This window comes from Chaetodon trifascialis, chromosome 2 (assembly GCF_039877785.1).
Source record: "Chaetodon trifascialis isolate fChaTrf1 chromosome 2, fChaTrf1.hap1, whole genome shotgun sequence".
NCBI lineage: Eukaryota > Metazoa > Chordata > Actinopteri > Chaetodontiformes > Chaetodontidae > Chaetodon > Chaetodon trifascialis.
The window spans coordinates 17,554,665-17,581,770 of record NC_092057.1 but is presented as its reverse complement, the minus strand read 5'-3'; the positions used below and the strand labels follow the sequence as shown (position 1 = coordinate 17,581,770).

Sequence of the window (27,106 nt, the reverse complement as noted above, 5' to 3'; positions counted from 1 at the left end):
TGTGGACATTGTGGAGGATTTCAAGTACCTGGGGTACATATTGACAATAAACTGGACTAGGCAAAGAACACTGACGCTCTCTACAGGAAGGGCCAGAGTCATCTCTATTTTCTGAGGCAACTGAGGTCCTTCAACATCTGCCGGACTATGCTCAGGACTTTCTATGAGTCTGTGATGGCTAGTGCTATTCTCTACACTGTTGCGTGCTGGGGCAGCAGGCTGAGTATAAATATTTTGTTTTGTTTATATATATATATATTCTTTTCTTGTCTTTTCTAATTTTATTCTATATATTATATCTATTCTTGTAAGGAGCACCTGCAACAAAAACAATTTCCTCTCAGGGATCAATGAAGGAATTCTGATTCTGATTCTGTTATTGACAATGTTGACAATGAAATCTCCAAATTCTTTGCAATTTTATGTTGAGAAACATTATTCTTAAATTGTTGCTTAATTTGCCAGTGCAGTCTGTCACAGAGTGGTAAACCCCTTCCCATCTTTACTTCAGACAGGCTCAGCTTCTCTGTGATGCTCTTTTTATACCATTATATCATGTTACTAACCTGTTGCCAGTTGCTGCTCCAACACTGCAAATTGGCCGATGTGGAATTAATAAAAGGATTATCTTATTTTATATAAACTTGCGAACATCAGATGAGCTGATGGAAGGAGGGATGATGACAGAAGGGCTGACAACAGCAGCGGAGCCTGCCCTACTTGGGCATCTCGCTTGTCTTGGCAGATCAAGTGTAAAATGTTTGAGATGAAGAACACAAACAGGCCTCCAAACACAACTGCACAGTATAGGTACACACTCACCGAGATGAAAAAAAGATCTATTCTCTTACAATCATCTGTGTGTACATATATATACTCTCCCTTCAAATCTCTAAGAGTAACACATTGTGCTCCACTGCTTGTTCAGAAATCGCACTGATGGACAGGCTTGGAAAAAAAAATCCAAGAGCCAAGTAAAGTAGGAAGTGTCTGATTCCAGACAGAGGAAACCCAGAGGTAAGCAGTATGGAAATGGGCACGTAGGCTTGAACACATCATACTTTTGTGCAGGCTGGCTTAAACCGTCCAAACATCAAACCTCAGACTTCAAAAAGGCAGTGGACTGCGAAGACGGATCGCCCAATGACCTCCACAAACAACACACTGCATTTTCGGTGTGGTGTTGTAGAGATAAGAGGTGCATACTGAACAGCTAAGGCTTACTTATGTGAGGGTCTGGGTAGCTCAGGTTCGTGAGCAATCTTCTACATGGGTTCTTCCTTAGGTCACAGGTTTGAGGCTGCAGACAAGCAGATTACCTTCTCTCATCCTGCCTGAGGTCCAATATATTGTTTTCAAGAAATACACCAGTAAATCATCATGTTGTAGGTGCAGGCAATCTTTTTCACCCTGTGTTTCTCAGTGCACGTGTGGTAACAAAAATGGAGATAAATTTGGTGAAAATTTTAAGAACAGTTAGAGGCAACTTCTGCACGAATCAGGGATTCTGAGCAGTGCCTATTAATTACCTCATAAGTGGGTCAAGCTGCACTTTATGCCGGAGCATTACTTGTTCCTAAATTAAGCTGGTGCCAGGGATACATAAAACAGGGAGCTACACCACAAGCACGTCACTGCATGACTCACGTCCATTGTGTGCTGATGAATCATAATTACGAACTCTCGTCCACATTTCAACTGTCAAAACTTTGTATTGTCTGAAAGGGAAAAAAAGCCACTTGGTAATGAAACAGTTTAGACTTAGCAAACTAAATTACACCACAGCACATGCATAGTCCAAGTCCCCGCACTACCAGCTGCCCACAATGTGTTAATTAAGTGTGACTATTGCTATTGTAATCAGCTTTCATTCAAATCATGCAGGGAGGCCAGCAAAACTGGCAAGCAGCCTAATACCACCAATCTAATCTGTTCAAGGTGAGGATGAAGTAGTGAGTCAGAGATGGTTGTAACTTGTGAGACTGGTTTTAAGATTCAAAACTGGAGGCAAAATATAAAGGAATATGTCTACCTACCATTCCTGCCAAATTCAGGAGACCTATCAGTGAGAGTTATTTCCAAATGCCTGTGTTTAATTCCTCTCATTTCTGGCTCCTTTACTCCAATCCAAGAAAAGGGAAGTATACATCGACGATTTAACAGAATAAATTCATCTCTCATCATACAATTTTTAATTCTTCTCACATTCTAATGTGAAAAAAAGCTTTTTACATAATGCAGAATATCTAGCTGCCTCATGTGGGCAAAATAACCTAAAATTCTAATAGTGCCATAGTGCACTCTTTGCAACATTAATTTCTTATATTTTAGGAATCCGACAGCCCAAATTTAGCTCAGCATCGCGTGCTGACAGTACATCCTGTGGAACCTCAACTCTGTATATGAGTGCATTTGTGTGCATTTACGCGGAAAGTGTACGTTTGTCTTCTATTTTGAGAACACAAACTTGCACATACAAACAAGCTGACACACACAGCTGTACTTTCTGTGAGCTGACAGTGAATGCTGAGACAGTGGTCCCTCATAACTTCCCCTAAAATGCACTCTGGCACGATGCTAATGCTGGACCAGGGACAGAGGCTGGATCTTTATCTTAATCACCAGCTTCCTGGCTTTAACCCCCCCACCCCTTTCAACACACACATAAGCTCCAGCACTAGCTTCCCAAAATGTTAGAATGAGGGACGCGCCACATGCACACACGCACAAAGCATGAGAATAGATGAAAAATGTATATGTGGTTTTCCTCACTTGCCTGAGTATCACGCGCTCACACAGAACAGGAAGAATCCTGAGATGATTCTTCCAGTCGTTCCTTGCTTGCTGCATGCCAACTGGAGGCTAATGGAGGAAATGGATCACATAGACAGACTCCCTTCCTCACAGCCGAGGCAGTGACAGCACAGTGCAGCCAAGAGGCCATATTTGAAAAAGGGGGTGAGAGATGGATTCATCCCCTTGTACATTTCATGTCGTTCACCTTTGAGAAACTCCGGATTCCATCCAGTGAGGGAAAGTGAGGGAAAACACCCTGTTCTTGTTCAGTTCAACTAAATCATACACCAAGTCTCACGGCACAGGAGATGGTGGGGGAACTACACCGATTGTCGGCTCCCTGCAGTGTTAGGAATAACTGCTCTTGAAATCCAAGATTGCTGTGTTTTATAAGCTTGGCAGCAAGCTCTATGGGGACATTACAACACACCGCCTACCAGCAAATTCAAGCTAGGAAGTTTATTTTTATTATTAATTTAAGCATCAAAGAGCAGCTGTCCCAGATAAATGTTCTAGACATAAGGAGGAGCTCTAAAAATGTCTTTGTAGGAATCTAGAAGGTGGCATTTGAATGCAGTGTGGGATGACTCAACTGAGGATGACTCCGGTCAAAATCCTGCAGTGTGTGTAAACCCACCCTGCATAAATTCTAATCCACTGCTGTGACAAGAGGTGATCCAGTGAAGGTGGCAAACTATAACCGCACACTTCAAATTGAGCTGTCTGTGTAACTCCTGTCTAGGAAAGGCTTCACTTTGGTGGGGGGAGAATTTCAAGACCAACACCAGCCCAATTTTATATTATCGTGAGGAAACAGAAGAAAAAGAACTAGAAGAAAAACGTAATGTGGCTGACTTTCAGTTTGCATCAGTACTACCAATGCATGTTTTTGGTTTGGTTTGTTTTTTTTACTTTCATCTGAGAAGAATTGAAAATAAAGTGAAGATTTGTGGCTGAAATATCAAAATGAAAAGAAATAAAGTAAGAGCTTCTGCAAGGGTACATAACTTGCCCCAGTTGTAAATAGATATGTGTTATTGGTCACAGCACAGTGTTTAGCCTTGGCACTGCTTCTGCAAAAACTTGTAGCCACTTACAGACATCAGCAAAAGCTGGAGGTCAAGCATACAGAAATTCACTGAAGAGGTACAAGCAAGCCAGAAAAAAGATTGACTTTGAAATTCAGAATTATGTAACAGAATTCAAATCACAATGGAATTCTGAGGCAAAGAACCTGTTTGATACAGAGCCATTGTTTTACTGTGATTTGATTGGCTCCTGCTTAGAGAGAATGTATGGTGGCCAGGAGGAATGAAGGCTGGGAAATGGCAGTAAGGCAAAGGGCTGCATATAACAGATGCATTCAGATGATACCAACAAGCATGGCAGGTAAATCTTTCTGAAGCGATCTCATTTCAGATAAAAAAAATTCCATTTTATTTGTCTGGGCACAAGATCTAAACACTGTGGCTTGTTGACCCCTCAGCCTATTCATATTGTTTAGCAAATTAACTGGTATATGAACAGAAAACCCAAATTTTGAGAAAAACTGTTCTCAGCAATGGAGCACAACAATTGTTCTAAATCCATTAATTTCCTTATATTCCAGCTTTTGGCTTAAGCAATTCTAATTATCACTGAGAGGAAGCAAAAAAAAAAACAAAAAAAAAAAACATGCAAACTATGAAAGAAACCACAGAGCAGACAGAGTAAAACTGGACTTGGGCTGGTATGCAATGTTAGGTCTAAACGCACACAGTCTCAGACACATAAATCAAGTGTGGCCACAACTAAACACATGTAAAGCTTAAATGAATGCACAAGTCTAAATGTAGACTTAACATCACTGATCATCACCGAGAGCAATAATTCTGGACGCCCTCTGCCACATGAAACCTAATTTCTATCTCCCCCCTCACACACAGTTTCCCTTATCCCTTCTCTCTAGTGAAGGACAGACAGAGGATGTGTCTATGACTGGGAAAGACTCACATTTCCTCTGAGGTTTCACATTCCTGGGATTCCGTCTGAAGACCACGGCAGCCCATTTAAAACCATTCCCCATATGGGGGGGAATCCAGGGCTGCTGAAAACGAAGGACATCTGGGTAGGCTTGATTTTTGAAAGTCATCTCTCTTTACCGTATTACTCGACCTTTCGAGGTAAATGAACCTGTTGTTCACTTGTAGCACAGTTTGCTGAATGAGAAGACACTTCATTCACATGATGTGTCTTATCCTACCAAAAACCATAGCATGATAGAGCACCTGCCAAAGCTATGCCATGGGAATTCAAAGTTATACCACACTGCTGTGAGTCTTAAAACAAGATTTCCGCAGTCAGATTTATCATTTGATGCCACTAGGAAAATACAAAAAAGATGGATTCGTCTGGTCTCAGCATAAATCCATCCATACAGGTTAAACATAAAATGCACAGCTCTTCATAGCAAACCAGAAAACGTTTCCCTTGGAACAAAATGGACATACTGCAGATATATGTGCATAAAACGTCAGTGCTGTTCCACTATTATTCTTTAATGACCACCACAATGACAGTCATTATATACATGAAGGTCAGTGGGAATAGCACCAGAATATGTGACACGATGTCTGCTTTTTTTTAAAAAAAAAAATGTTCTTTGTGACTCCACATTTAATAAACCCCATGTATGAAGCCACACACAGTATGTCCTCTACCTCCTGAAATGTACTTGGCACATGTCTACACAGAAGAGGACAAGTCCTTATGATTAATGCTTAGATGTAGTTGTGTTTAAATGATGGTTAAGGAACTGTTAAAAATAACCTTAAAAATTACCATGACCGACTATAGGCACAGATGGACATTAGCACAGAAATACCGATATCAATCTTAAGTATTTCATGCAAAACGATCTTTGGAAGAAACCCATTAATAATGATGCTGAAGCGATAACCAGCCAAAAGTGATGTTAGCCAGCTAGGTTAATACATCATAAACAGCGTTGTTGTCGCAGCTAATGTTTGCTAACGAACAAGGCTCCTTCCGATGCTTAGTGCGTTGGCGTGAGTCACATTCAGCTGAATTAAGCAATGAAACGTGGTAATAATATAACATAAAATAGAACATGAGTTGAACATTTTCATGTCACACAAGACACATGGGCTTGCGCCAGTGTCTAAGCGGTAGCTACTAGATTTTAGTTAGCCTGGTTGGCTCGCATGCTAACTTGCTAACGTCTCCGTGCGGCGCAGGAGGGGGGTTTAAATTCGCTTACCTGTCAACCGCAGCTTCACTGGGCCATTTCTCCTAACTCCTTGGCTAGACATTCCCCTTTGTGTTCCAGCTTGATGAAAATTCACAAAAAATATCTAATTCATGTGTAAGCGTATGCGTTTTTCAAAAAGATATCTCCAAAAACAATCCCTCTGTTAGCTTGGGGTTAGCTTGTAGTGTCACCATAGCAAATCACGCTGACTGTGTATGCAATGTAATCGTATCATAATCACATCGTTGGAATAACACTTTCACTTTAGCCCCTTTTCAATTAACAATGCAAATAGCATTCCTAAATGCCTTTCGTGCCGCGAGCCACGGATCCTGGTGGAAATCAAGTGAGCTGCTTCCTCTCCATTCAGGCAGGCGTCTACCCTGCCTGTGCTTTAACTGAAGTTGATCGTGATGATGGTCAAGACTGCTACTGCAGGCGGACAATCAGGGTCAGGGAGAGAAAGAGCACATCCGGTACAATCGTTCAAAATAAAAGCATTATCAAACAATATCTTAGATTTTCAGCAAGCAAACTAGAGGCACGTTCACTCCGGCTCTGTTGTAAAGTGTGTATCAGCAACCAACATCGCAATCACATGTGTTACTATTAAACTTAAACGATGAAAGACTACCCTTTTAAAGATGCCAAAGCGACAAACCCTCGACGAGTGCAGACCTTTGGAGCATTTCATCAGAGTCGATTCGGTGATTTTATTTTGAATTTGAAATCATCTTTATCCAGCCTTATTCCGGGCAGCTTGGTGCACTTTATGCCGACATGAACGAGTTAAAGAATTTCTATGAATGGTTAGTCTAAACATAATTGAGTGGTTTCAGTTTCTAATCTAAACACATCAATCGTGAGTATTTATGCTGGATTAATATTTATCGGTAACAGTGGAAACAGCCAAGGGTAATTGTAGAAATGAGCATCAAAGCGTTTGGAGGGCTAAATTATCCATTATAAAAGAGAGTTTTCTTATACATATCTTCAAACGTGAAACGTGTACACGATATGGCCACTTGGGGCCAAACATCAAGTTGCAATCACGCATCTCATAAATTATAATATGGCGATCTTATACTTAAGGTCTGCCATATTCAACTAATAACCATAGTGAGACTTTTTCTAGAGGGTAGATACTGTTGTTGCAGATCCACAGCGTGAAAAATGACTCTGTGTCTCGTTCTGTCCCTCTCTGCACCCTGTTGAGCCAGCATGGCCATATAGTGACTGTAATATACAGTGAATGCACTGCAGCACAGATTTCATTCATAAAACTGTTTACAATGTACTGTGGCCACAACAGGGTCGCTTATAATATATAGGCTCACAAGTCTAGAATATAAGCACAGTGTCACCTAGTGGCTACATGGATTCAGAATCACCTCTCACTCCCTATTTAACGTCTCACCTCCTCTAGATGCTTTACCAAAGAAAACCAAGCTAGTTTCCCTCTTCATAGCCTGCACCCCCAATAATGAAACATTTTCATGAATGCTATTTATTTATAAACATTTCTTTAAAACAGGGATATTTTGTCCTTGTACTGTTATGCACAAGGTTAAAATGTCTAGAAAAATACAAAAATATGAACAAGGTAAAAAAAAAAAAAAAAAAAATGTCCTTTTTGATGTTACAAAGAGCAAGCAGGTAATATTAAAACTTGAAAGTGCGTTGGTCTTCAGGGATCTGGAAGGTGTAGCACTCTGCAGTGGTTTCGGGAACCGCAGACTCATCGTTATTCTGAAAGACCAGAGGGACAGGAGGAGAGAAGCATTTGATGATAACAGTGGCACATTGAAGGCAGATCATGCAAGCAAAATTGTTTTATTTTGAAAGCCTTCTGCCAGTGATTTGACCAGGAAAAGCAAAACTACTATTAAACATTAAAATCAGCACTGTATGACAGTTGTCTGATCTTAAAGACATAAAGCTCAGACTACTGTATGTTGCACCACACCTCACATTTATTCTTTGCCAACAGTAAATAGCAAGGAGTAATTACACAAGTAATTTCTTCCACCCTGCTGCCTCTGCCAAGACTGCTGGCCAATGAAACTTATGATCGACAATGTAGTTGTACTTTTTTTTTTGGGCGGTCTTGTAATTCTCTCCATATTTGTGCTGAGCTTGCACTGTTTAAGGAAGTCGTATCACAACTGTAACAAACTACCCAGTGTCACACTGAGTGACAGGCCTTCACAAAGTCCTTGCAAACAAGTCCTTGAAAATTCAAGAATTTAAAATTCAGGGTGCACTCATATACAGGTGTTGTCAACACTGGCGCTGATGATGGTCTTCATAATCTCAGCCACTCTTCAAAGTCCTCTGGATAGTCCACTTTCACCTACTGGACTGATCTATCCAAATCTAGCTGTGATTTCTGTGCAGCTAGTCAGAAACACTCACCTCTTCAGAGAAGAATTTATCTATGATGTTGAACGAGGACTTGTAGACAGCTTCGTTGTCATGGGACTGCAGAGCCTCAATCTTTTCCAAACCACCCAACTCCTCAATCATTAGGCACAGTTTCTCAATCTCACCAGTTTTGTATGCCATCTGCGGAAAAAGGAAAAAAATCATTAGTTCCCACACCAAGAGATGAACCTGCGACCACTCTGTTTTAATCTGTGACTGTCAAGAATCTATGTGCGATATTCAATCTTTAATATGACTGAGATTAAAACAAATGTCTGCTGGCAGAAGAGTCTGACACATGGCACAGAGTGTCATTTGCTGCATTTTGATTTCATTGTGAAGACAAACTTGCTGTGAGCAACTCCATTGCAAAGACAGCAACTGGGCCGTGTAAGTATACCTGTAAAATATGATAGACTGCATCCAGGATGACCATGATGAATTTGCTGTCTTTGGCTGTCAACAGGTTGAGCAGAGGGCCCAGCACATTGCAATGGACCAGGTAGGCCACTTGCGCCACAGTTCCACCTCTGGTATAATTGGTGACAGCCCACACTGCCTCCTTCTGGGTCTTATAGTCTCCCTGAATAGAAAAGACATCTGATGTTGTAGGACAGAGAAACATATATAGACATAGTAGAGATACTAAAGATTTAGTAAATGAGCCCTCATGAATAAAAATCAAATCATCCCAAATTAGTGCCTCACACAGCAGGTCAGAGACAAGTTGGAAAAAAGCTACGTGACTATACTGGTCGGGTTATATTAATATGTATATATTATTACAGAAAGGTCCATTTTAATGACTGGTTTGTAAGTCTCTTGGATGTAAATAGTGACATTTAAGTACAAACACTATATATAAGTACGTATAAATGATTTTATTACCTAATATGTCAATATACTTGACAACTCTATGATTCTGTGCTTTAAACAGTAAAATATGTATGTGCAGCAGACATCCTCTGCATAGTCATACAACTGGTATATATGCAATAATAGCAGTACAATAATGTATATATGCTCCTGCATTCTGACCTGTTGGAGGACCTCCACTAGGATCGGCACCAGGCCTGCATCGATAACCTCCTGGATCTGGGTGTCCTTGCCAGCAGTGATATTGGACAATGTCCAGGCTGCCTCTTTCTGGATGTTGGGCTTGTGGTGTCGCAGCAGGTTGGTGAACATCACCAGGGCACCTGCATTCAGCACACTCTGGGTCTGCTCATCTGTCCCAGTCACAATGTTGCCAAGCGACCGCAGGGCTGGAGTCTGGGAATTGAAGGAGGGCAAGTCAATAATCTGAATTATCTGTAGTATTCATTATTAAGGCATAATATCTATGAGAGATAACAGTGATCATTTAGAATCAGTGAAGATCTCCTTTGAATCTTTATGTTGTACTAACTGAGCATGAGAATTGTAGACAGTGCACTAACTGCTGGTTTAAATGTGACACATACAATTAACTTTTGATTTAAACAAGCAACAACACATACCACGATGGAGAGCTCCCCACAGGCAAGCAGCTGTACTAGGCGGGGCACCAGGCCAGCCTGCACCACCACCTCTATCCTCTCATTGGAGCCATCGGTCAGGTAGGACACGGCCCAACAGGTGTCAGCCAGAACCTCTCTGTCGTCGTGGTGTAGGAGGCGCACCAGGGCTGGAAGGAGCTGCTGTACTGCTGTCAAGGGTGGTGCTGGATTCTTGTTCCGACACAGGTTGGACAGGGTCCAGGTGACGTTACGCAGGTAGCCAGACTGGTACAGTGGGTTAAGAGTCAAGTGTTATTTTAAAAAATCTAAATCATAACATGACAGTTACAGTAACATATACTGTGATACTGACAAGACTGAAGATTATTTAAAGGCCTCTCTAAAAATGAGACAGAATAAGTTGTTTTCAACAAATTTCAACATTATTCCTCTCCAAACAAAACAACCTCAGGGTCTCAGGATCAGTTCAGTGACTAATAGGCTACTAACTAACCTACTAATAGGAGCCTACACCATAAAAGTTTTGGCATCTTGATGCCAAGTGTGGACAGCAGTCTGTCTCAACTGCACCTAGACAGAGTTGATGTAGATATCTGGAAAGAAAACATTATGTCTTAGCGGGGCTTTCATGCCATGCAAAATAAAACTGTCCCTTAAACCCAGCAGTGTAATAATGTTTGATCAAACTCACCGGAAACACAGACAGGTCAGGAGCTGCCAGCAAAGCTAGGAGAGGCTGGAGACCACCGTGTTTGATCACTAGGTCTCTATAGTCGGATCCGTCACCTAAATTTGTTGGGGACAAGACATTTACAGTGATCTTCCTTCAGCAACAACAACAAATTCTCCCATCAGAGCTATATATAAATAAACAGCGCAGTATGGAGTAATGGAGGAATAGAACAGAAAACAAATGACCAAAATGGAAAGAGATTTTGAGTGTTGTCAGTTTACAATACCTGCAATATTGCCCAAGGCCCAAATGGCCTGCTCGCTGATGTGCGGGTGGGGTGATGTCACCAGACTGATGAAGGATGGGATGGCCCCTCCTTCCACTACAGCACTGGTCTGGTCAGAGGTGCCTGAAGCGATGTTTGTCAGGGCCCAAGCTGCCTCAAACTGGATGGGGGGGCATTCAGACAATGCCAAAAAACTAACAAACCTTTGGATCAGGCCAGCAGCAATAATGGTGTCAATGGGTGGGTACTTTTCTCTGGAGAGGAGCCTCCTGTACATCAGGAAAAAACACGGTTGGGGAGTTAAGGGTAAGGGTAAGTAACTTCAACTGGCAACACAGGGGACACTGTGTCCACCATGTCTTTGGTCATCTGGACTGTGTGTCACAGTAACAAGAATGGGAACAAGTACATTACATTAGCACATCTAAACTCTGAAGCCAAGTTCTTTTAAAAATTATTTTACCTCGCTGCCTGTGTGGCCTGCAGCTGATGATCTAGATTCTGGCTGTTTACACCTCCTACAATCTCCTCCACAGACCAGTGATGAGGAGGCTGTGGCAACAGAAACAAAAGAGGATTACTTATCTGCCCAGTAAACCTGGGTCAAACAGCAGTTAAAAATAACCCTCGACAATACCTGGAACATGCCTTGACTATGTTTAGGTCAGAACTAAAGGATCAGGACAATGCAAATCAACTGTAAAGGAAAAGAAGAAAGTTACACAGTTTTGGCCTACTATTTTGTGGTTGTTGAGACTATGAAGTACATGATCCAAGTCTAAAGCATTCATAAGATGGTAACAAATTAAGATTTACAGTGGCTCTTAAATCAGGTGGTAAAACCATCACACCACTGGAAACAAGCAATGCAGGCTGATCCCTTTTTAAAGTTCAACTGAACTTGATGTTTTCACTTAGGGTTGTCAGGTTTCGGCATAGGGGCTGTTGTAGCTCATTCGTAGCCAACTAAATCAGTTCTGTTTATTTCAGGTGCGTCCTGTTTACGGGGCCCGCCCAAAACAAGTAGCCAACATCTGTGTGTGAAAGGGGGCAGTAGAGCTGACCCAAAACTCATCAGCCGCGGTCTACCTGTGTGTTGGGATCTTTCACGTGGAGAGGAGAAGTTGGCTCGTCTATAAGGCTCTGGACATTTCTCCTTTTGAGGATCTGATCGTCTTTCTTTGCTTTTCGGAGCTCCACGTTGACTTCCGCTCTCCTGCGCCTTTGCTCCTTGAAAAATCAAATCCAATAAAAAAAATATCAGACAATCTAATGTATGCTACGAGTAGCTATGCAATATAAGCCATGTTTTATTGCTACGTGTTACTGACAGAGCTTACATTCGCATCTTTCCCTTTATTTTTGAACTGGTTGAGCCGATCTCCGCAGTCTGCCATTCCTGACCGTTGAGTAAGACAAGCCATTCCACCAACGTTACAGTTTCTGTCGAAAGGTGACAATTTAACGTTAATGATTAAACGCTCGTATCAACGGCTGCTTTCGTTCTAACTTCACGTTCGCTAGCTAGGAGACAGCGAATTAGCTAGCTAGCGGTGAACTGACCGCTCGTTTTTAAGCCAAGCCGGTTATCTAACACCATGTGGCCCATCGCACACTGAGCATGTCTGGTAAACCAACACCCCAAAACCCGCTGGGAATCATAGATTATACACTCGTAGTAAAGGCAAAAACTTAAACAATTCAAGTAACGTCAAATCTGTTGAAAATACACATTTGGCGACAGAGAATGTGCGACATACTTACCCTTGCTCGCTTGTATTTTTTTTTTTTTTTCAATACATGTGACGTCATGCACATACCGCCCAGTTTCGCTGACTTCTGATTGGTCAAGTCGCATACAAGCGCTGCCCCGTTGCCAAAAACGCTTCAGTCAACAAGGCCGTTGTCAAAGGCAACCACTGTCAGTATCGCGAGATAAAACTGCCACATCTTTGTGGACCGACTGAAGCTCCATAGAAGACAATTGCGACCATGTCTGAAATACCTATGGTACCCTGGCGGAGATTTTCTCCATTTAACACTGTGTAACACTATATTCGGTAGTGAAGTATCAGCCCGAAAGCTCACTTTCGCTCTCCTTTTATTATATATAAAGGTTATTTTTCAGAGGTAACTACGTAATGACCCAGTGGCCTAATGGATAAGGCATCAGCCTCCGGAGCTGGGGATTGTGGGTTCGAGTCCCATCTGGGTCGTCTTTAGCTTCCTTTTAAGGACTTGATGTGACTTGCAGTGATTTAAACGATGGAATGTAGGGATAATCTGCTAAGCAGCGAAGTCAGTAAGTGGTCCGTAGTGTCAAAAGACCACTGAATGTGACCAGCAATTAAGTCGGTGGTAGCCAGGCCAAACCCAAGTAGTATGGGGTCATTATGATCCAGTCCTCAACTATTAATGCCAACAAAGTTTGAATAAGTCACAGTTTAACTCCAGCATGAAACAACTTATTTAGCAAGCAAGACAAACCAGCAGCAGATATTATTCAGTGCAACACTGTTTGAAATGTGATTGCATGCCCTGTATGTGTATAAAGTTCCCTGTATAAAGCTTTTAATTGTAGCTCTATATTTACTAGAAGTGTGAGTTTGCCATAATTTCTGCATTGATTCTGGTTTGACCAATGTAATCATTATCATTATCATTATTATTATTATTATTATTATTATTATTATGATCTGCTGTAACCACCAGATCACAATTAAATAAACCCAGATTATCCTGCCAAGACCGGCGACCACTATGTATTGTGTAAAACCACCAGCTCAGATGTTTGTCACAAGACCCTCAACTCACATGTTGTTGGTGGTCCCTCAAGACTCTCCAACACTTAAGAGTTCAAATAATTCAAGCTTGTCTTGATGATAGGCTGGGGTGATGCTGGACCTGACAGTAGCCGTGTTTCTCATCAAGGTGTTTTTATTTTGAAACATTGCATTCAAAAAGCTTGATGGAAAATCCATTCCATAACCTACTATGATGTGAAAAAGGTTTTATTTCCACATACAGTTGTCATGAACAGGTAAATTAGCCACAGAGGGCAGGCAGTAAACTTTTCTGCTGTTATGTTGGCATTTTGAAATGGGGTTCTATGGGGATTGACTCGCTGTTGGAGCCAGCTGCAGGTGATCGTGTGAAGAACTGCAGTTTTTGGCACTTGCTCATTGGCTTCATTTATCAACATCAGCAGCTACTGCTTGGTTCAGACTGGTTCACTAATTGGAAAACACCCTCTGCCAGTCACAGCGTGCAGGCACATGAAGCAATGACGAACGCCGACTGCTGTTTGCAAACCATTTATAAATGCCAGTTGATGATATACTACTATATTGACTGATGTGTAAAACATGGAACAGCAGGGAAAAGGAGACAAACAATGACCTCACCGGATACGGCTTGACAAATTTAATGATGTGCTGCAGTTCCCCAATATGACCACCAGAGGGCACTCATGTTTCTGAATACATTCAGGTCAACTGTCACCTCCACCTGGCATTAAGGCAAACTGCTGCTCGCAAATGCTCTAGTAGTAGAGTTTACTTTCTATTGTTAACCAAATTGTCTAATGTCCAAAATAAAAAACTAAAAACTAAATAAAATAAAGAAAAATAAGATAATAAATAATAATAATAAAAAAAACAATCAAATAATCCATCAATACAGGACATGTTGAACATTATATTGGACACCAGATACCAGAAGAAAAATCTAACTCTAGTTCTAAAATCCTTTTTTGCAAAGAACAGAGAATATCTACACAGAGCAGCTTTTTCCCTCTGATATTCCAAACAACAACAGAAGTCTTTTTGAATCCACTCATGAATGAAAGGAGTGTCCTGTCAAAGTGTTTATTTCTGTGTTAGGGACGTCCCACCTCCTCCTTTTCCACCCCATCCCATCTCATTCCTGAGCAGCCCATATAAAAATCCCAGGGATCCAAGCTCTGTAGCAGACCTTAACGTGTGTCCATACTGAACATCCAGGATGACAAGGATTATTCTGTTTCTCCTGTTTCTCGAGCTTCCTCTTTACAAGACAGAGGAGCATGTTGTCAATGGTGAGTCTAAACATTCTGTATCGCTCAGAATCATACAGATTAGTAGCTTTGTACATTTTTATGTGTTGGAGAAAAGCTGATTTTCTTACATGCTCCCTCATTTGTTTTGCATGTTGCCTTTTTCAGTTAGATCTATTAATTCTAAAAGTATAATATTACAACAACATGCTCTGTTGTGGTTTATTTGCTGTTTGACACAGGGGTCTGTAGCTTTGGATATCCATCAGTCTCATTCTATTATTTGTGAAAAATATATATTAAAAAAACAAACAAACAAACAAAAAAACAAAAAAACCTTCAGATACACTTATCTGAGGTCATTTTATCTGCATCGTTCCCACAGGGAAATATTGAATCCCCAAACAATTATATAATATGATTTAGATAAAATGCTAAGTAAGTAACAGTTGACGTAATTTCTATCTTTGATGGATTAGGCACTTTTATGACTTTGGTTAATTTTAAAAAATAATATTTTGGCTGTAGATTCTTTTCTAGCAAGACATTTCCTCAGCACGCTCAGGTCAATGAGTGTCATACTGTAGAATCAAGTGTCACGTTCTAATGAAATAAGTTACTGATAAACCTCCAACTGAAGTATCAACACAAACATTTGTCAGAGTTTATGACTTAAAGCAAAGAAAGTTACACATCCACAGTTATCATGTAAATTAAATGATCCATTGTTATAGCTTATTGTAGAAGCAGAGGAACTTTGATAATTGATAATTGATTGATAATATAACATAACTAGATGAAGCAAATGTCTGACTTAATTTTATGTTTGTGTCAACCCAGAACTGTACACCCTTATAGAAAAGGGTCAAACCAGCTTTGTGGATCCAGGTCCAAGCAACCAGAGTCGGCTAGTGGTTAAAGAGCCATCCCTGCCCATCAACGAACTTCTCGAGAAGAGCGGCAAGACCAGTGAGGCCAAATTCAACCTCCATCCTCTACCCTCCGCAGTCTGGCCAAAGCACAGTGACCTGGCCCCCATTCTTCGCCACCACAGTCCCCACAACAAGAGCAAAAAGGGCCACAAGAATGACCGTCTGGTGGAGCACAACAGTGAGAAAACCAGAGGAGAAGTTGCTGGTCTGCTTCCCAAAACCCCACTGACAGGAGCCACAGCTGCTGCAGCCGCCAACAACCGCAGTGTGCAGAAAACCAACCAGGACCCCCAGTCCAACGTCAGTCCTCCTCAGCAGAGTGAACCAGATGGACACCCCAACTCCAAACCCAGGGGTCCACCCCACTCACAGCCTCAGGCTCAGCCACACCAACCAGCTCCTTCCCCACGCAGGGATCCCTCCAACCGTAGACTGGACCCAGAGGAGAACCGGCCAGGCAAGTCTAGTCTCTACCAGTCTAGCATTGGTGCAGTGAGCCGGAACAACAGCCGCCCGCCTGTGGTCTTCAACCGGCGCTCGTCCAGCCTGCTTTACCAATTTGACATCCTGAGACGAGGTATGAGCGGATTTGTTGTATCTTGACCTTGGCGAGAGTTGTTAGGCTACTTTACTGAGTTTGAGCTGTATAATGCTTTAAACTAATATCTGCAATTGCATATTTCAAGAGATTGAAATTATGTAGGAGTTTAGCAATCTGAGAAAATCTTTGACACTTAATGTCACAGTATTTATCACCAGTAGGTCAAACAATCTGTGCAGTCTGAGCTTTAAAATATGATTAGCGACAAATTATTCAAACCAAATACAAGATTTTTGTGTTTGTTACTTTTACTAATGTGCGTATTTGCTGCAAAAATTTGATTTGATCACAGAAGGGGCCAAAGAGTATTTTACCCCCCAAAAAGACAAATTTGTTGGTGCATCCTGCTGGCCTACGGAATGAACATGTCGACAATGTAACTGCAAAGTCCAACTGGGAACCTTTATTGCATCTCATTCCTCATCTCCATTTTTGCTGTCCACTGTCTGCTGAAAAATACCCCATGAAATACCTAAAAATACATAGATTTGTTTTTACTTATGTGTAATTAAGTCAGTCATACAGTAGTATCATAATCACTAACACACCGAGGTCATAGAGTTCGCACAGAGAAAGAAAATGACAGTGATGGTTTTTACCCTTCCACTGATAGTGAACACCCACTGCCACTAATTACAACCACTTCCCTCAAATCAGCATCTCCCTTTGTGTGCAGTCTTTTGGGAGTAAAAGACTGGAATGAAACTGACGCAAAACGTCAAGAGAGAAGGTTCTGACATTGGAATTCAGAGAGAAAATGTTGCAGGCATGTGATCACATCCATCACACATACCACCTCCTCCCGTCCCATGCAGAGGAATGCGACGCCTGGGTTCTGTAATGACAACCTTGTCCTTGTCTAATGATGCTGGAATGAGGGTCTGGCTCCGTATGGGGCATGGCAGACAGTCACTTTTTCTTCTCATCCCTCCATCCTGCTCATCTTCCTCTCTGCAGAGTCCGACTTCACACATGATGCCTTCTGCATGAGCGAATGCAGGAAGGAGAAGGAGGAGAGAGAGTATTACTGCTACAGTGAGTTTGGTATGTATCCACTGAGAGATGAAGAGTTCATCAAAGGAAGACAAACAAAAGTAAAATGCAATCAGCGTAAAGTGAATGTTTTGGTGAGCTGGTTATTTTCAGGCATTTTTATGGTATTGGTTGGTGAACATGGGTGATTTTTGTCAAATAATTAACATCCCTGAACATTTTGATTTTTCTGGGCAAGAAAGCAAATACGTGTTGTCAATGTCAAACAATTTCTTTATTCTTCTAAAATTTACATTGTACTTTTAAATACTTTCACATATGTTTGCCACGTCCCCTAAACAGCTATCAATGGGATAGTTCACGACATCGAGGTGCTGCGTAAAGGAATACGTCTGATTACACTGATGGTGAGCAGTGACGGCTTCTACAAGATGAGCCGTCTCTATGTGACTCCAGACAGCTTTTTCTTCAAAGTTCGCCTTCTGGTCCTGGACACCTACAGGTGCAGCAAGCCCTGCCCCGACATCAAGCTAGGTAAGTGTACCAGGGTCGCTTGAAAGCCTCATAAAGATCTGAATGAGAAAAATTCAAGGCTGAGGAAGTGCATCTATTAACAATACCTATTAACGATCACTGTGTTGGAAGTTATTGAGTGGTTTATTAACGAATAAATTAAAAAATGATACCCAGATCACTTCAACACACCCCCTTTGTGTTCCCAAGGGACCAGATACATAGTAATGGGCCAGATCTACCACCGGAGGCGCCATCTTCCCAGTGACCTCCTGAACCTACTGGGGGGTAAACTGAAGCCCGGAGACGGGCTTCTGCGAAGCAACAACTACGTAAAGCGGTTCAACAAACGGAGGCACCAGAAAGCCCTGGAGGCCACCCGCTCCAGGTGTAGGTGAATCCAAGATTAGACTATCGCCCCCTGCTGCAGGGGAAGGGACATTGCAGCTTACCTGAACTGATCATACTAACCCCTCAGTATTGTGCAAGACCGAAGACATGTTGTGGAAAGCATGGATTTCTGTTCGTATGGACTGCTGTGATGTATCATAATCCTGGGTCATCTTTTTAACTCATCTGTAAGGTTCCTGGCGTACTGACTTGTGGTCTCTTTGATAGAAAACACAAGCAGCTTCAATTAAATGGGTTTTCCATGATCATTTTGCAGTGTTTGGGGCATCAGAGAAGGGTGTCCCATCAGCCCTCTATTATTATATTATATTATGAATAGCAACTCCACTCAAACTCCTCATTCATTCATGGCTGGCTCATGAAGTCCATAAATTGAAAAGGTATAATATTGGCTCACCTTTAAAAGGAAATTTAGCTCATCTGAAGCACACTTCTGTCCACTTAGCATACAGTTAGCTTCTAGAATGGGCGTATCATCAGTGTTCACATGGGCATTTTTCTGTCTTATTACTGTGTGTTTGACAAGCCACTATTTGTGCAGAGAAAGAAACATTGTCAGATCCAGCCTCTTTATTCCCAACAAAATCCTATAATACAGATAAGATCGGTTGGTTTAATGCTGTCAATTCAAAGCATGCTTCCTTTAACAATTCAATACAAGATCCAAAACAGCACTTTTACACAACATTGAAGAGAAAAGCATTTTTCATACAAACTTTTCAAAATTTGGCCACTTTCTTAGTGCATTCAGGAAATGTAGTAACCTTGGATCTCATTTCATAAATTGATCCTTTAAATTATGTTGTATTAAATTGTATCCATTTGTGCATTGGTGATGCTTCTAAATTGATGTGAATGCAAAATGTTATATTGCACTGAATAGTATTGTCTTGTAACACCCAACCCTGTGCATGTTGTCACTGTGGTTGTTATTGGTAAGCAGGAAACGCACTATTATTGTTACAAGGACCAAAGGGAGGGAATGAAGGGTTTGATAAAGCAGCAGCAATCCACAGTGGAGGAGGAACGTGAAAAATGGGAGCAAGAGAGAGAGCACAGGACCTTTGCTTGTCATAAGAGCTTATTTTTTTTAACTTTAATTATGTGTCCCCAATGAAATATCTGCCTGAGTAGACTGGGACATCAAACGGCGTCTTGCTGAATGAGGAGGGGGTGTGTTGTTGTAGAGACTAAGCCATAAATTTAATCGCAGGAATCTGATCCTCTCCACACCTGGACACATGACTTGGAAAAGTACCTCCATCACAGCGTCCTCTTTCGGAAGGCGCTTTCTTGCGTACACATAAACACATACTCCTCTGGCAAGGCCGCTGCTCAGAAAGGAGTATTTGAAGTATTTAAGCAGGATCAGAGAGGGAAGGGGGTGGGGGCGAGGTGGAGGAGAAATAAAGAAGGTTATGTAAAATGACACAGGGAGGCGATTGAAGCAGGAGAGGGGGTGTTGCATCTGTCTCTCTAAAGGGATAGCTTCTTATTTAATCAGAAATCCAAGGCTTGATTGTAGTACGACCCTGAGCTCATGCTTCTTCTGAAAGGGAAAAGATTTGCACTGAACGCTTACATTGCTTTACTATACACGAATCCAATAAAAATGTGTATTTGTTTTGTACTTAACGACCCCGTGAGGAAATTATTTGTCTCCACTCCACTCACGCTATCACATACATCTGCCCACTGACTGAAACATTGATCGTCATTATCATTCCCAGTGATTGCATGAGAAGGGGCCCCCAAAGTAAGACACTCTTATTAGAGTTTAACAACCACGGTCTCTGTCTGGCCTCTGGCAAGAGAGACTGACTTGGGAACTTGGATGCTAATGCAGGCGGGGCTAAGCCTCTTTTCTGCCCCTCTGTCTGTCTGTCAGCTGGGCTGGTCAGTTCCCAGGCTCGAGGAAGCCTCTATCTGGGATCAGCGCTGGAGGGAACAGATGCAGGCGGGCAGGAAGCAGGAGCCTGCTCCACATCTTGGCTACTATCACAGCAGGAGGACATTCCTCATTGCAGAGGATGTAAAGGAGGAGGAGGGGGAGTTAAAGGGGAGAGAAAGGGTGAGTGGAGGTGGGGGGCGGGGTGGTAATATCTCTTAGTTGCTTCCTGTGTGATAGTCCCCAAGCCACAAGAGGGGAGTGAGAGAAAGAGGCAAGGGTGGTGGATTGAAACCACTCAGGGCTTGTGGTCATCTGTGGTGTTCTCAGCGTCCATGCAAGCCTCTGGATTCATTTAGCGGTTTGAGTGGGGAGTTTAGAGAGGGAGGTGGGGGAGAAGGGTGTGAGAGAAGAGTGAAAGGTCAACCTTGGAAGTGGTTTTCATGTGTCGTCTTGGTAATTTGATCACAGGAAGAGATGTGTGAGCATGTTAGGGATCATGACCTTGTCCTGCAGTGCTCCCAAGTACTTTTCACTTAAAGCTCCAGGTACTGGGCATGGGGTTAAACTGAGGGTTGAACTTGGTGTGTAGGGCCGGATTCATTTAATAAGTGGCCCTGGGCAAAAATGAGCTGCGGGCCTCTGCTGTTCCTCCCAGTCTCTTTGTTAGCAAGAAGTGAATTTGTTGACACTTGATTGAGCACAAATAAAATACACCAAGTAGGCACATTGTTTAATGTATTTGTTCAGAGAAGCTCACTCATATGATTCTAATGGGGATCCTTCTTGCTGTGTTTCTATGAATATCTTTCTAATAATAAAGCACAGAAATTTGGTAAAATGTTGCCAGAATCTGTAGACTCTCCACTACCATGTCCTTATCCTCAGGAGTTCGTACTTGACTCATGGCGACGCGGCACAGAGACGAGAGCACAATCTGCCTCTCACTGTGCCTAATAGGTGGATCTGTGTGTCCAACTGCATTTTATGTGAAACTGACCAATGGATGCTCAGGAAATCATGAAGGACCTAACCATCACCAGACAATGCAGTTTGTATTCATTCAACATCAGAGAGACTTGAAAAATGGATCTGCTTTACGGAGCTGAAATATCTATTTGACGATGGGTAAGTGCATTTATTTCAGTGCTTAAATGTGACCATCTTGGCTAAATGCTGCTTATGTAAAATTTGATTTGTGTATCAATAGTCATGAACTTTGACAAAAATGACTGTTCATTATTAAAGTTTTACTCTGTAAAAAGTTATTTCCATTGTTAAAGGGAGCTTCACTTACAAAGTGTAGTGTAGGAGAATGGATGTTTTGGCCATTCGCTATTTTATCATATTGTTTTGTTTTGAGCAGACTTTGTCTTTCATAAAATTTCGTTTATTTATGTGAATGATGTTACATTGAATGTAAAATGACTGGATATCTCTGTTGAAATGTAGAGTTGTGAAATGGGAGAGATTTGGGGAGGACAGGACAGGACAAAAAAAGAAGAAGCACTCAAAACATGACTGACAGCTGTCAGGACCACTACCTCCATCTCTGCCTGCCATCAGGTCAAGAAAACATGCACAATATGTAAATATGCAATTTTTCTAGACAGTAATACATGCTTTGAAAAAAAGAAACTGTGGTAATGCTCATTTTCATTTGCAAACATAAAATGAAGTTTGATATGTAGTATGTATGTATTATATTAGAACAGTAGAACAGACAGCAGTTCCAGTAAATGACTGAATTGTTTTCATATGTTCCATTGCTTTTAAGAACCTAAGATTTTGGCAGTTCTGTCCACATGACACAGGTAAACGTATGTTTTCACAAGTGAAAGTTTTCACAAATTCTGCAACTTTTCAGCTATAAGGCCAAATTATGTCTTGAGACATTGCTCGAGGACAAACAGCTGTCTCATTACGAAGAAAGCTAAGAAGTTATTTCCTGGTATTTGACCCAGTTTAGGTCTCAACAAGACAAAGACTCTACAGCCATGCTTGCAGAACTAAATGCTAAAGTCAGCATGCGAAAGGTGCCAACACGCTGATGTTAAGCAGGTATGATGTTCGTACCATATTCACCATCTTAGTTTAGTATGTTGATGCTATCATTGGCTGATTAGCACTAAACACAAAGCTGAGCTGGGACTGAGGGAATGTCAGTAGTTTTGCAGGTATTTGGTCATAAACCAAAGTATAACCGAAGTGATTACAGTTTATCTTGAGGCTTGAATGTGTGTTGAAAAATTTCACGGCAATCCATCCAACAGTTGTTGGGACTCTTCACTCAAAACCACAAATGTGAACCTCATGCTTACACAAGAGGAAAAGTCAGAGGATCACCAAAGTCATGATCATCATCCTCCGGGAATTTAATGTTTGTGCAAAATTTCATGTCAATCCATCAAATAGATGTTGAGATATTTCAGTCTGGAGCAAAGTGGTGGACCAACCCACTGACAGACCAACACTGTCAGCCCCAGAGCCAGGCTGCTAGCATATCTAAATGTTACAATAAAAAGGAAAAAGTGATGCATTTTCCCTAATCTTAAACAGTCTTCAACACATTTATTACATGTGAAATGATAAACAGTAGCAATGTCAAAAGGAGAAGTTAGCAGGAAGCCATTAAGTCTGTACTGTGTCGGGTCCCAAGGTTTGCCTTGTCTGTGCTTCCCTTTTGGCAGATAATAAATCATTTTCTTGAGCATTTTGGGAAAATATTTGGTCTTTCATTAATGACAGCAGCAGAGTTGACAGAGATGCAACAAGAGTCACAGCAGGACTTAAATCAGGAATGTTGCAGTTCACAGTTAGGCCCTTAAGCCCTAAATCAAATTAATTAATAAATCACATTTCTCTAATTTACATAACTACCAAAACTCTATGAAACAAATGACAGATATTTTCCTCCAACGAAATTATGATACTATTAGACATCATTTCCGCCGCATCCAGCCATGGAGGGTCTCTGTGTGTATTTTAATCCCATTTACGAGTGATCTGAGATGCTGCTGCTGAGCTTTGGACCAACTGATGTCCGTAAGTGACATCGATCTTGATTTCTTATCATTTATTTATTTCTAATGCATGAAATGTGTAAGAGCGGAATATTAGTTCAGTGCAGAGTGACAAAGCCTGGAGAGCCACATATGATGAGTTAAGATGAACTGCTCTCCTGTGTGCCTGTGACAAGAAAGAAAACACAACTCTTTTGAAAACTGGTGTCAAAAACATTACTTTATTACCTAGGATGAAATGTCCTATCAAGTAGAAAAGAGAATCTCTTCGGAGTTGCCACAATCTGTTAAAAACATAGAGTACTTTTTATCTGCAGTTACGTTTCTTCAACATTACTCAAAAAACTGAGAACTTTTCATTGATATGAATAAATAATACAAGAGATGCAATGTCCATATAGAAGTTATGCTGAACTGGTTGGTTTCTTACAAAAAAAAGAACAACTCTTAACAAGAGTCAACTACCCCCATCCAAAAATTTTATGCTCACAATATGCAGCACTTTTAATATAAAGGGCACCTAAATGTAGAGTTCACCTCCAATGAAAGAGAAAAAATAGACGGGTGGGCTTAGTTGCTGGTTCATAGAGTGAAAAATAAAAGTTTCTACTGCTCTAAAAATCTTTTATCTCTACATATTTGGACAGCCATAATATACAATTGAGATTACAAACAGTGGATGAAACACATCATCGTCAGATTACAAAATGACAGACATTTGTGTGAAAGTCACACAAATACAGGAAAGAAGACAGAAGCTACAATATCTCTCAACTCTGCTTATACACACAAAAACAACGAAACGAACAAAATCATATGATTAAAACTGAGAAATTTTCTTAATTTTCAACACTTTTCAACAACTTAAAGACAACTTTAACTGTCTTATGACAGATTCCCTCCTACAAAACTGATAATCACAGATTACAAAAATGTTCCCAAATACGCTAAAAATGCTGCTATAAAATTTTCATACAAACCCCACTGTACAAAGACTCCCCAGTCCCCACTCAAAGTTAACTCCCAGACATGCTGCCGCAGACCGCAACATAACTGAGTTGTTGCTGAGTGGAAAAGTCCATTATCCAATTACTTAACCATGCTTTGAGGGCGAGTTGAGAGACATATGTGAGCCAACCTGTCAACTTCAATGAAATATGCTGGAAGAAGTGGCCGATAGATAAGAGGAGAGAGACTTAGAGACTCAGCCATTGACAGAAACGAGAGCTTTGAGTAGACAGTGTGTGCATGGAGGGAGGTACAGTACATATGGGTTAAATAAGCCTTCAATACATTTCACCTCTCCTGAAAGCCTAACAGTCTTGTTTCCTTCTTGACCTTTTGTCCTTCAGAAGGTCAACTTTAAAGGACCACAGAGCTGGTTAACATTCTTCACAGCACAACATGGAAAAAGGTCAGAAGAGGGGTAGGATGTGGTGGGTGGGACAGCCTGTTTCCCTCTGGAAACCGTCACCAAAGTAACACAGACCCCAGACAAAATGAAGACCCCTTGAGTTACTCGAACGAGTGCTGTCTCCGCCCGTATGTGGTGAAGTTAATCTGACAGAAAACTCATCTCCTTGACTACTTGTTCAGAAATCTCGCCTCTGTTATAAATGGAGCATCTCAGCATGGGGCTACTACAACAGGGAATGTACTGTGAAATGTACCACTGATGGACAGCCGAGTGTGATGTGTGGGTTTTGTGAAGCCAGCTCATGCGTCATGCAGGGCTACACACCTGAGGGTCTAGTCAACACAACTGGGTGCGGTGGAGATGAGTGTGAAAGCTGGAAAGTGATCAGAAAATCGGCTTTTTTTTTTTTTTTTTTTCCTACAGCACCAATAAAATGCTGCTTCCAAACATACAGTCGTTAAATCTGAGAAGAATGAACTCCAGGTTAATGTCCGCGGATGTGATGCCTGCAGCTTCTGCATTAAGTCACATGTGAAGCATTCAGTGTCTCAGTTTTCATTTTGACCTTTCCACGTGAGGCAGGGGTTAATGGGATGTTTGTGTCTGTGTAAAATGTGACAGGATGAAATGAGTCGTACCTCTCGGTGGGAAGATCAAAGCTGACACTTGCAGGATGAACAGAAATGGCGATCGGCTACAGAATGGACACAACTCTTTAAGAGTCTGCTGCTGCCATGACATCAGACTGCCACTGAACATGCAACCAGCCAACTTATCAACTTCCTCCGCGTTTCCCATCTGGAGCTTTCTTCTCATGGATGGGACGCACTGGTAGGATCGGCGAGTTGAGATGAAACAGGCTGGCAGACAGAGTCCATGGCTGCCCCTGCCCTCGGCCCAAAGGTGGGACGTCTCCCAGTGTCTCTTGGTGGTGTCTCTTCCTTTAGCGCTGCAGTGGTGTTGGGCGAGCTGAGCCTGACTTGGGACCATGGGGCTTAATCATTCAGAGGAACCACAAGGCCTGTCTTTTTGATTTTAGGAGGGAGCTAAGAGGCTGCTGATTGTAGTTTGTTGTTATGAGACCTACAGGGACGGGCAAAGAGAGGAGGAAGAAAGCAGTTGGAAAACTTGTTGTTGTCTCCTTTTTTATTAAAAGCTTTACAATATGACAAAAATATGCACTAGAGGAAATACAAAAAAAAAAAACAAAAAAACAAAAAAAAAAACATGGATTGGATGCCAGTGGGTCAGACACTTTGACAGAGACCAAGCAGCCATGTTGGTGAAAGGTTACTGAAGTGTATGTCGGCGCAACAATGTATATACAATGATTAATTTTTTTATTTTATTTAATTTTTTTAACTGGAGACCGTCGAGCTCACCATGTTTAGAAGAGGAAAGCTAAACTACATTTTTCTCCAATCTATCTTTACAGATCCTACCATTATTTCCTTTAGAACATAAAAATAGTCCTTCACAAAAAGATATAATATGCACATAAAATAACATTATACATAGGTACAGCCAATAAAAAGAAACTAATAAATGTTGCATGCTTTAAAAAAAAAAAAAAAAAAAATTCTCAGCTAAGAAATGAGGTAAAAATGTTCTGCTGCAGCATGTCATGACCAAAATGATGACAACAGTTGTGTCAAATTAAAAGATAAGTTATCTGTGTGTATGTGTGTGGACCTTAAGTCAGATTTCACAATCAAACTCAACAGCGTTGTTTTTTTTTCCTCAAGAAAGAGACTGACAAACTTTATATTTTGTCTTATATCCAGCTCAAACATAAACAAAATATCAGTCATCTGTTGCAAGAAGTGTACGAAAATACATTTTCCCTTGAATGCTTTGTGTTACCAACATGGCTGCCTATATTAGACAGTAGAAACTTTTTTTTTCCTTTGCTTCTAAAATAAAAAAGGATCACACCTACAGTGTGGCGTAATATATGCACTTTCTTACAAAGTTTTTTTTAACGCTGTTTTAAACAGGTAAAAACAGCAACATCCGCGATAGCAAATTGTGTTTTTGTTTGTTTTAAGAGTGACCCCGGCACCCAGGAGTTTGACATCACAATCTGCAAGAGAGAGAGGGAGAGAGAATGGATGGTGTAAATACGGGCGGGTGAAGCACATCACTGTTTTAAGCACATAAAGCTGGATGCAAACCACAAGAATCACTGAACTCATCGAACATCAGAGCTGAAATAATCAAAGGAACTCCAAGTGTGCTGAGACGAGGCTGAGCTCTCACTGCCTGCAGTTCAACTCATCGTCAAATCAAATAACCACAATGGCGCAAAGTCGCGCTATATGTGCGAATCAACCTGCTGCTAAAATCTTGTAGTGTGCATCCACCCAA

The 27,106-nt window shown here is 41.3% G+C and overlaps 5 protein-coding genes and 1 non-coding gene across 11 annotated transcripts in view; 3 read left to right on the top strand and 3 right to left on the bottom strand.

Moving 5' to 3' along the window:
- The window catches only part of LOC139339043 (E3 ubiquitin-protein ligase SMURF2-like), a 64,652-nt gene extending 58,184 nt beyond the window's left edge, over positions 1-6,468 (bottom strand). Inside the window, exon 1 of the mRNA XM_070974478.1 lies at positions 6,056-6,468. Coding sequence (XP_070830579.1) covers positions 6,056-6,107 — 52 coding nt within the window. The 5' untranslated portion in view covers positions 6,108-6,468. The remainder of the gene's footprint in view (positions 1-6,055) is intronic.
- Positions 1-27,106, top strand: part of LOC139337564 (histone H2AX-like) — a 238,104-nt gene that overhangs the window by 138,727 nt on the left and 72,271 nt on the right. The window lies entirely within an intron of this gene.
- LOC139348542 (importin subunit alpha-1-like) lies at positions 7,542-12,707 on the bottom strand. The gene is made up of 11 exons (XM_070988757.1): positions 12,693-12,707; positions 12,269-12,371; positions 12,018-12,158; positions 11,392-11,480; positions 10,929-11,197; positions 10,661-10,755; positions 9,970-10,233; positions 9,509-9,742; positions 8,871-9,053; positions 8,462-8,611; positions 7,542-7,795 (listed from the first exon to the last, which is right to left on the bottom strand). Exons 2-11 carry the CDS (start codon positions 12,350-12,352, stop codon positions 7,709-7,711), a joined length of 1,596 nt encoding a protein of 531 aa, XP_070844858.1. The 5' UTR covers positions 12,353-12,371; positions 12,693-12,707; the 3' UTR covers positions 7,542-7,708.
- On the top strand, positions 13,072-13,144 carry trnar-ccg (transfer RNA arginine (anticodon CCG)). Its single transcript has one exon. It is a non-coding gene; the product is annotated as a tRNA-Arg (tRNA).
- LOC139347089 (UPF0450 protein C17orf58 homolog) lies at positions 14,904-18,944 on the top strand. The gene is made up of 5 exons (XM_070986553.1): positions 14,904-15,003; positions 15,802-16,470; positions 17,452-17,538; positions 17,830-18,021; positions 18,211-18,944. The coding sequence occupies exons 1-5, from the start codon at positions 14,931-14,933 to the stop codon at positions 18,396-18,398; spliced, it is 1,209 nt and encodes a 402-aa protein (XP_070842654.1). The 5' UTR covers positions 14,904-14,930; the 3' UTR covers positions 18,399-18,944.
- The window catches only part of LOC139337488 (nucleosome-remodeling factor subunit BPTF-like), a 43,943-nt gene continuing 40,361 nt past the window's right edge, over positions 23,525-27,106 (bottom strand). For 4 of the 6 annotated variants that reach the window (XM_070972088.1, XM_070972096.1, XM_070972104.1 and 1 more), the window contains one exon: positions 23,525-25,822. In XM_070972088.1, coding sequence (XP_070828189.1) covers positions 25,786-25,822 — 37 coding nt within the window. In that variant the 3' untranslated portion in view covers positions 23,525-25,785. Of the gene's footprint in view, positions 25,823-26,673; positions 26,823-27,106 lie in introns of those variants that run through there. The other 2 variants (XM_070972113.1, XM_070972121.1) reach the window with 1 other exon arrangement.